Source organism: Macaca thibetana, chromosome 15, assembly GCF_024542745.1.
Source record: "Macaca thibetana thibetana isolate TM-01 chromosome 15, ASM2454274v1, whole genome shotgun sequence".
Taxonomy (NCBI): Eukaryota; Metazoa; Chordata; class Mammalia; order Primates; family Cercopithecidae; genus Macaca; species Macaca thibetana.
In genome coordinates, this window is record NC_065592.1 from 30,510,675 (window position 1) to 30,521,044 (window position 10,370).

The 10,370-nt window shown below is 46.2% G+C and overlaps 1 protein-coding gene across 8 annotated transcripts in view; it reads left to right on the top strand.

Moving 5' to 3' along the window:
- The window catches only part of PTPN3 (protein tyrosine phosphatase non-receptor type 3), a 123,947-nt gene extending 116,695 nt beyond the window's left edge, over nucleotides 1–7,252 (top strand). For all 8 annotated transcript variants that reach the window (XM_050759534.1, XM_050759538.1, XM_050759533.1 and 5 more), the window contains 3 exons: nucleotides 398–543; nucleotides 1,060–1,195; nucleotides 3,345–7,252. In XM_050759534.1, coding sequence (XP_050615491.1) covers nucleotides 398–543; nucleotides 1,060–1,195; nucleotides 3,345–3,422 — 360 coding nt within the window. In that variant the 3' untranslated portion in view covers nucleotides 3,423–7,252. The remainder of the gene's footprint in view (nucleotides 1–397; nucleotides 544–1,059; nucleotides 1,196–3,344) is intronic.
- Nucleotides 7,253–10,370: the final 3,118 nt, after the last annotated feature.

Below are 10,370 nucleotides of genomic sequence, written 5' to 3' on the forward strand. Positions count from 1 at the left end.
ATTGCAAGTATTCTCAGTGCCGCTGAACTGTACATTTACATGTGGTTACAGTGGTAAGCCTCATGTTAGTGTATTTTGCCACAGTTGGAAAAAAACAAAACAAAAAAAAAACAGTGAGCATGTGTGGCCCCTAATGGCAAGTACCATAGGAGCAAATGGAGGAGATCTGGGCAGAAGTGATCAAGGAAGGCAGCCCTGCAGGACAGGCCCACAGCGGAGCCTGAGAGGGGATGGGGATCTTTGGGGAAGGAGGGAAGGAATTGCTAGTGGCCACAGCGGGGCTGTGCAGAGAGGGAGAAAGCATCAGGAGACAGGGCCACCCTTGTGTCTGGGTTGGGGCTGGGTCCTCATGCTGACCACCAGGATGGGCTCACCAAGGCCACTGCGTCTCCCACAGACCGGAGAAGAACACACAGTGACACATCTCCAGTACGTCGCGTGGCCTGACCACGGTGTGCCCGATGACTCCTCTGACTTTCTGGAATTTGTAAACTATGTGAGGTCTCTGAGAGCGGACAGCGAGCCCGTCCTAGTTCACTGCAGGTATGGCGCTTGCTGTTTTGTTAGGTTTGGAATCCTTTCCCCGTTGGAAAAGGCCTGAAGAGAATTGGCAGGCGCCAGACCCACCCTACATCCCACAAAATAGTGTGCCCTTACAAACCTCTGTTGACTGTGGTTCTTCACCATTTCAAAAGTGATTTGGAATTTTATGAAATCCTAACTTTGTGAATGTAGCACAGAACTGAAGAAGAAAGTCCCCTCACACACCTTTCTCCTGTCCTTCTGTCAGCTGACCTTCGTCATAGGTGTGTGTGAGAAAGAGAGTGGGTTTGGCACTTCACAGTGGCCCTCTTTCCACTGCCTGCTAGGCCCCAGCCTCGGATGTGTGAGGATAGGCTGTCTCAGCCTGTTTGAGAGCACACCCTGAGTGTGTGTTTTGTCTTCTCAAAGGCTAGGGGAGGAAAGTCCCTTTGGAGTCAGTGGGGAACTGCTCGCTGGGCCACGCGAAGAAAAGGCTACTCAGTCAAATCCCAAGTCTCTCTTCTGTCCCCTCTCCAGTGCTGGAATAGGTCGAACCGGTGTGTTGGTCACTATGGAAACAGCCATGTGCCTAACTGAGAGGAACCTGCCCGTTTACCCACTGGATATTGTCCGAAAAATGCGAGACCAGCGCGCCATGATGGTGCAGACATCAGTGAGTAGAAATCCAGTAATAACAGTGGCTGGCACTTTCTGAGCACTTACACCAGGCAGGCCTGAGAGAAGGGCTTTGTGAGTCAACAGACTGCAGCTCAGGGGGACTGAATCACTTGCCCAAGGTCACAGATCTTATCAGCGGCTACAGCCCACACCCATCTCACCTCTGAGCTCTGCTGCCTCTGTGGTTTATTTCCTGCCAGCCCATCTGTCAGGGAACAGCCCTGGTTGCATTCTGTATCATTGAACAATTATTTGTCCATCACCCCCCCCCCCCCCCACCTAGACCTGGGTACCCCTTTTGGCTCTGTGGATGTTGCATATGACCCTACTTTGAGCTCTGGCCCACTCATGTGGTGCTTGAGTAGCTGCAGTGTCCTCCATGGGCAGGACAGAGCTCAAAGTAGGGTCATGTGCAACATCCTCTTGTCCTCAAGAGGAACTCTTGGGGATTTCCCCTGGAATTGCAAGCGGGGCAGTGAAGCGGTGTGGAAAGAGCATGATTAAGGCCGCACCACAAATGGAACAACCTTTGCATAAGTCCTGAACCTTTCTCCAAGCTTCAGCTTCCCTGTGCAAAATGGGGACCATCCCACATTCATCCATTCATTCATTCATTCATTCATTTGACAAAGAATGGTGCAGAGACTGAAGCTTGTATCTAGTAGGAGAACTGGATTAGTCTATGCTAAGTGTCAGCAGCAATGACGGAAGTTGAGGGCTGTCTGAGAACATGGTGGAAGAGTTACCTAAAGCAGGATTGGAAGGTCTAAGAAGGCTTCCTAGAGAAGTGGCCTCTCTGGCAAAACCCCCAGGATACGTGAGGAGTTAGCAAAGAAAGGAGCAGGAGCTGTATGTTCCAACCAGCTGTGTCTCTTCACTGGCTGTGGACAAAGTTTATAAGATTTCCCTGATAGATCTTAAGCTTTGGTAGTGTTATATTAGTTTGTACCCAGAAAATCTTAAGAGAAAAAAAATCGGCTTATGTTATTAGGGCCATTCTCTGCCTTGTTTTTTGCTATGGAAGACCTCGTGACTGGTTAAAAAGAAAAAAGTTCATCATCCTGGAAGATTTTCCCAGCTGGAAGCCGGGCACGGTGACTCATGCCTGTAATCCCAGCACTTTGGCAGGCTGAGGGAGGTGGATCACTTGAGATCAGGAGTTCGAGACCAACCTGGCTAACGTAGCGAAACCCCATCTCTACTGAAAATACAAAAATTAGCCAGGCATGGTGGCATGTGTCCATAGTCCCAGCCACTTGGGAGGCTGAAGCAGGAGAATTGCTTGAGCCTGGGAGGTGGAGGTTGCAGTGAGCCAAGATTACGCCACTGCACTCCAGCCTGAGTGACAGAACAAGACTCGGTCTCAAAAACTAGATAGATAGATGGATAGATAGATAGATAGATATTGATTGACTTTCCTAGCCGGAGAATGAATAAGATAGATAGATAGATAGATAGATAGATAGATAGATAGATAGATAGATAGATAGATAGATAGATAGATAGATAGATAGATAGATAGATAGATAGATAGATAGATAGATAGATAGATAGATATTGATTGACTTTCCTAGCCAGAGAAGCTCAGACTAAATGCTTTTTTGCCCCCCTGTATACTTTGCTATAATATGTTTCTTAGGTATTTGCTAATATAAATAAGTGTATCCTGCAGAGCCTCTTTCAGTGGCTCTGCTTTGTAAAACAATCCAGACTCCTTACCCCAGCACAAGGTGCCCACAACTAGGTCCCAGCCCACCTGGGCAACCCCTCCTCCTCCACATGCCCAGGTGTTGAGTCCAAGAGCAGGCTCACTGACCCCATTTCTCAAAATGGGCTCTTACTGGGGCTTCCACACTTCCACTTACAAGAATGGCCGCCCTGCAGGGACCTTTGCTCCTTCCCAACTCCCCCAGACTGCCAGTTCCTCCCTCTGTCATGTTTCCATGACACTTTGTCCATCTCTCTCTGGGAGTGCCCCCTCCCCGCGTCATAATGGAACTAGGGCTTCACAGGTGTACCTGGCCTGTGGCCCAGAGTTGGCGCTCAGGGAATGTTTACAAATGCTGCAAAAGACCCACCGGTACAGGGTGGGAGGCAGCATTTCCTGGAGCTACAGGACTTGACAGCTTTTTTTTCTTTTCCAGAGCCAGTACAAGTTTGTGTGTGAAGCAATTCTTCGTGTGTATGAAGAAGGTTTAGTCCAAATGCTGGATCCTAGTTAAGACAACTGTGAAAACGTTCATTCCTCTTTCCCAAGGGCATCCTCCTTGAGAGAGGAGGACAGACCTCTCTGGAAGCAGCAAGAGGAACCAGTAGCTGTGGGAAGGGAATGGGCACCTCTGAACCCAGGCACTTTAAACTTCTATAGAAAAGATACCGTGTACATAGGAACTGGTGTAGATAAGCATGCAATTATGGCATCGTGTAGGCCTGTATTTCTATGGAAAGATACAAAAGGGATCTCAGTTTGAGGCCTGTCCTAATGCCTTCTTCCCTAACGTCACCACACACACCCCTGTCGGCATCCTGGAGCAATTGAGACGGGACACCCACAGAGCTTTTGACCTCCCAGCAACAAGATGGTGTGGTTATCTCGGGTTGTTTGGATGTTTTGTTTGTTTCTATGTGTCATACTGTAAGGGCTGAGCTTTCTGTGCTTCTAGGTGGAGCTGAAACAGTTCAGATTCACCTGCCCCGATGCTAAGGAAACCCTGACGAATGTACTAGATGGCAGGGTGCTGGGGGTCAGGCTGAATGCTGAGCAACACCTCTCTGCCCTCCCTCCCTTTGTCCCATCTCCCAGCGACTTCCAATATTCATGTTTCTGAGAATCGTGTCCCTCTTCAGGTTCCCTCTTGGTGTCTGACCTGGATTAGTAATGTGCATTCAGGTGAATTTTCAGCTGAGGCTCTGAGAACTGGGACTCTCAGTGTGTTCTGGTCATCTTGTGGCTTAGTTGTAGAAGCAGGTGTGTCTCTTGCCTCTGCTTGCCTCCTACTGCACACTCAGCACCCACGACTGGAATCACCGACTACTGAATCTCCTACATGTATTGCTGCTACTTCAAGCTCCTCCACTTGAAACCTTATGATTTTCCCAAGGGGAGATGGGACAGTGTCATCTAAATATTCCGAATGTTTGGCCTTCTGAGAAAAGAGCTTCTAGTAATTGAACCATGGGAAACGCAGCTTCTGGAGGGTTGGCCACGCGGGTGTATACGTGTGTGTGCCCAGGGGTGAGTGTTTCTCAGGATTCCTAACGATTCAAATTACCGTTGAGTATATATAAAGAATGAGTCTCTGTATAGAAGAACAAATGTGTGCATTCACCCCCAGTCACAATGGTCTCCATTGCATTTCAAAGGAGAGGATCAGACTATCTGAATATAAACACAATCTGATGTTAATTTATTCTAAGAACACCATCATTTTGATTGTCCTAAAGAATTCTGCCTTTGTGAATACTGTGTTAAATTTCTTAAAATTTGTGACAGGATTGTAGCAAATTATTATTTAAGGAAAATAAATTGCATAAACATTTAATGTGGTATTTTTAAACAGCGGTTTTTATGTACTCAGAAGAGGAAGTTAAGCCAGGTTCTTAATGGTATTTATAGAAAAGATGTTTTCATATTATAATGCACATAAATGAAGCCATTTTGATATTCAGCAAATTCGGTGCCAGTTGAATAGTTTGCTGGTGGCAAGACAGATAAAGACCTATATAGGGGTTCTTTATCTCCAGAGCTAGCATATTTACTTGCATGCTTTCTGTCTTTTCCACATGGATGTTTTACTGCTAAGTGGCAGAGGTGGAAGGGAGATGTCACACAGTACCATAACCCCATACTGAAAACAAGAAACCACCAGAAAGTTTGCAGCTAAGGGGCAGGGGATTCAGTTCCTGCACCCACTCAGCACTACTTGCAGGCCTGGTCACTTAGAAGCTCTACCTCTCTTTCATTATCTGTAAAATAAAAACAATACTTAGGACTTTAGTTTGAACGTGAGAATTGAATAAGATCATGCTATTCATGTGACTTTTTATCACCTGGAACAGCAACAGACACTGCTGTGGGTGAGTTACTTAGAAAAATTTACTTATCAGTGATTAGCCTAAAAACACATCAGTCAAAAGGAGAATCCACTGGGTTTTTGTTTCTCTTCTTAGAGACAGGGTCTCACTGTCACCCAAGCTGGAGTACAGTGGCATGATCATTGTTCACTGCAGCATCAAATTCCTGGGCTCAAACAACCCTTGCACCTCAGCCTCCTGAGTAGCCGGGACTATAGGCACTTGCCACCTCACCCGGTTCTTTTTGTTTTTTTGTAGAGACAGGAGCTTGATGTGTTGCCTGGACTGGTCTCAAACTCCTTGGCCTCAAGCGATCTTCCCACCTCAGCCTCCAAAACTGTTGGGATTATAGGCGTGAGCCACTGCGCCCAGCCTAACTGGGTTTTTATGAGAGGAAAATGGAAAATGCCCTGCTAGAAGAGAGAAAACAAGAGCACAAAATAATCTGGACTCCCAAAAATTCTCTCAGCAAAGCTCCAAGAAAGGGGAGGGTGGAGGGAACACTGGCATAAATTTAAATGCCATTAGGATATTTAGCAAATCATTACTGTTTGGTAAAAATGCATCGTCACCCTGTGTGCAAAATACTTGCAAAGTAGTCTAAATGTCTTTGGAGATGGGTGTTTTACTGTTTTTTTAAAAACCAAATTGTTTATTATGGTTTCAGAAATGTGGCCATGATGGTCACATAAATTTCTAAAAAGCCTACCAAAGGTTGCAAGCAGTCTTTTCTGCCACTGGGCAGGCCAGCAGTTCAGACTCAGCAGAGGTTGCCAGGAACAAAATCCAGGAAATACTGGGAAGAACAAGACAAGAGAATTATCTAAAAGAGCAAACAACATAAGTAAATCCTGTAGCTATTACCAATTAAAATCCATAGTTCAAGATTCCTGTTTCACTACCTTATATACTTAAGCAATTATACTTAAGCCTTTTTTTAGTCCTAAGTGAAGAACTTCATCAGAATCAGGATAAATATTTTGCCTGGGAAATTTGGCTGGATATGAATGGAGAAGACATTTACATCCTACGTTTTGGCACTTTCTGAAAGATCTAATTAAACTCCACGTTGATGTGCCAATTTAATCAAGATGAGAGATCCCTGCTGGTGTCACCCTCTAGAACCCACACTTGGTGTTCTGACTTTCCAGAAGAAAAATTGCAACTCAGTTTGGTTAGGGGGCAGTGGTTGGATCACACACTTGTACTAGTCTTTCGTTTTCGACCACAGTAATTCATATTTAAATACGCTTTTAGATTAGTTTGGACACTCGCTACTGTGTTGCTACTTGACTTTTTTTTTTTTTTTTTCCCTTTGTCCCTCAGAAATGAGCATTTGAGGGCAAGCGAAAAAGACCTCTTTATCCTTCAGAGGCAATAGAGAGGCAGCAGACATGGGGGAAGACTGAGAGGCAGGGCTTGGGTCTAGATCTGGACTTAGTCAAGATATGTTGCCCTCAACCCTGAGTTTTCTTAGATGTAAAAAGGGAAGGTTGGGCTGGGCTAGTGAGGTCAAGACTTGCCATTCTGGGAGCCTGATATTCCAGAGAATCAAAATTAATACTAAACCAAAGCTTTATGGCTGCTACAGAGACATGTCACATTTCTGTGACTTGTCACCAAGAGGTTGTCCCTCAGACTTTGGCGCTGTTAAATGCAAAGACAAGGATGGCCGCCCCCTCGTTCTTGCTTGTTGACCTCAGCTGAGAGCAGTCTCGGTAAAGATGGCAAAGATTCGGTGACCTCCGACCGGGGACCAAATGCTTGAGAGTCTGATGGCCGGGCTGGGCCACGATTCTCATAGCTCTCATTCTGTTTGGAGCAACCAAAGGATTTGTGTGAAGTTATTTGGAAAAGGATCTTAACTGAGCAGCAATCTTTTCTGTGTATTTGGAATGTTTTTCATTCTGACCTGTTCTGTCAGTGATTCTACTGAAAAACAATTTGATCAATATAAAAACGTTCAAGCTATGCAACACTGTTATTGTCTGTTGACATTTTTATTCTAATTGATTTCTGCAAATCTTTTCTTATTTGTGTTTGCTTTTTCCTTTCATTTTAAATCAACTCTTTTGGAGGCGAATGCTCTCTGCTCATCTCCACCTTCCCTCTGGTCAGGAGCATGAACTCCCGTGTTGGCCTTGTCCTGGGGTATTATTAGTCCATTCTCATGCTGCTAATAAAGACATACTGAGACAGGGTAATTTATGAAAGAAAGAGGTTCAATGGACTCACAATTCCACGGGGCTGGGGAGGCCTCACAATCATGGTGGAAGGCGAATGAGAAGCAAAGTCACATCTTACATGTTGGCAGGCAAGAGAGCTTGTGCAGGGGAACTCTAAAGCCATCCGATCTCATGAGACTTATTCACTGCCATGAGAACAGTATGGGGGAGACCTCCCCCATGATTCAGTTATCTCCACCTGCCTCCACTCTTGACATGTGGGGATTATTACAATCCAAGGTGACATTTGGGTGGGGATGTAGGCAAATTATATCACCTGGTGTGGCAAATTCTAGATCCAAATTAGGTTCCACCATCCTGACGAGTAGCTTTCACATAGTACGAGTTCACCTTTTGTCCTGCAGGGCTGCCAGGGTGGCTCCATGGTCACCAGGGTCCCACGTTCCTCCCCACTTGTTGCTTGGCCATCCTCACATTCCAGCTAGCAGGAGAGAGGCAAGGGGAGGAGAAAAGCATGACCCCTTCCTGGAGGGGACTGCACCTGGGTATTGTACATCCTGTTGATCAGAACTTTGTCACAGGGCCATACCTACTACAAGGAAGAAAGTAGAGGGAAGGTCATTTTTATTCCAGGAAACCATGTGCCTAACAAATTCAGGGCTTCTATCTCTGAGAAACGATAGGTTTGAGGGACAATTAGTGCTCTGCCAGCGCTCAACCCTTTGGTTGCCCTTCTACTGTGACATAGAGTCTGCTCTGTAGCCCAGGCTGGAGTGTAGTGGCACAATCACAGCCCACTGCAGCCTTGATTTCCTAGACTCAAGCAATCCTCCCACCTCAACCTCCCTAGTAGCTAAGACTATAGGTATGTGCCACCACACCCAGCTAATTTTTTTTTTTTTTTTTGAGACGGAGTCTTGCTTTGTCACCCAGGCTGGAGTGCAGTGGCGTGGTCTCGGCTCATTGCAAGCTCCGCCTCCCAGGTTCACGCCATTCTCCTGCCTCAGCCTCCCGAGTAGCTGGGACTACAGGTGCCCGCCACCACGCCCAGCTAGTTTGTATTTTTAGTAGAGATGGGATTTCACCATGTTAGCCAGGATGGTCTCAATCTCCTGACCTCGTGATCCGCCTGCCTCGGCCTCCCAAAGTGCTGGGATTACAGGCGTGAGCCACCGCGCCCGGCCCACCCAGCTAATTTTTAAAAATTTTTGTGGAGACGGGATCTTGCTGTGTTGACCAGGTTGGTCCCAAACTCCTGGGCTCAAGTGATCCTCCCATGTTGGCATTCCCAAAGGGAGGGATTACAGGCGTAAGGCACCGCACCTGACCCACCACAGCTTCTATAGCCTGCTTACTCCTTGGGCAGTTTGTGGGGAGTCCCCAAGGTTACTTTCATGGTTCAGGAAGACCAGGCATGCAGTTTCTTAGATAATAGAATCCATCAGCTGCTCATAGCGGAAGATCTGCTCTGCTTCTGCCTCTTCAACTTAAACGTGGTTGCCTTGAGGCTGCCTGGAAGAGAAGCATTGGTGGGAGCAACACCCTTAGTCTGGTCTTTGAAGCAACCTAGTTTGCATTTTCTGGCAGAGAAGCCTTATCTGCACTAAGGCTGCAACTTCAAGGCCACTGCGCTTAATAGCTGCAGTTCGAAGGACAAAAGCAGTTGTCATTGTCAGCGCTTCGACTTTAATCAACTTTGAAGCTATTGACAGCACCTCTCTGAGCAAAGCAAGATTCCCTCCTGTCTTAGCCTACTTACTGTTGCTATACAGGAATACCTGAGGCTGGGCAATTTATAAAGCAAAAGAGGTTTATTTGCCTCACGGTTCTGCAGACTCTACAAAAAGCAATGCACCCACATCTGCATCTGGTGAGGGCCTCAGGCCTCATCCACTCATGGCAAAAGGTGAAGGGGAGTGAGTGTGTGCCGATCACATGATGAGAGAGGAAGCAAGAGAGAGCGGGCAGATGGGCCAGGCTTTTTTTAACAACCTGCTCTTACCGAAATGAAGAGTGAGAACTCACTTCATCCCCAGGAAGGACATTATTCACGAGGGATTTACCCCTGTGACCCAAACACCTCCCATTAGGCCCCACCTCCAACTTTGGGGAATGCATTTCAGCATGAGATTTGGAGAAGACAAACATCAACTATAACACCTCCCATCTCTGCTTGCAAGCTGGCTGGCTGTAGCCCCATTTCATCTCACATATACAGCACTGAGAAAAGCAATAAGGAGCAACATTCACACTTCTTGCATCCTCCCACCATTTTCTCTTGCTGTATGTGGCCTCAGTCCGAATGTAGTCCATCTTCCACATACCCAGTAGTAGATAACAATTTCATCAATGGTTAGCCATTACACAAAAGGCAATATGTGTACCTTTGCCATCTGCTGGCCCACCAATTCCACTAAGCCACTGCCACATTTTAGATGCTATTTGCAGCATTTTGTCTTCAGGTATCAAATTCTGACTCTGAAAGTCAAAGTAAAGGTGGTTCAAGCAAAACGGTTTATTTCTCTCTCACATAAACACCAGCAGCCCAGAGCTGGTACCACTCACTGGGGACCCAGGTTCCCCCAATCTGGTCACTCCACTGTCCTCAACACACAGTTTCCACATCATAGTTCAAAATGGCTGCTCCAGCTCCAACCATCACATCAACATTCCAGCAAGAAAAACAAAAGAATATCCTTTCCCTTTAAGTATACCTCCTCAAAATTGCATACACTACTCTGACTTACAAACAGTTGGCCAGAACTGAATCATATGGATACACTGTGCTGTGAGACAGGCTAGGAAAGGTAGTCTTTATCCTAGATGGCAGTACACAGCCAAAATTCAACAGGCTGAATTCAAGAGACTTTTATTGAAAAAGGAGAAATTATTATTAGGGCACAATTAGCA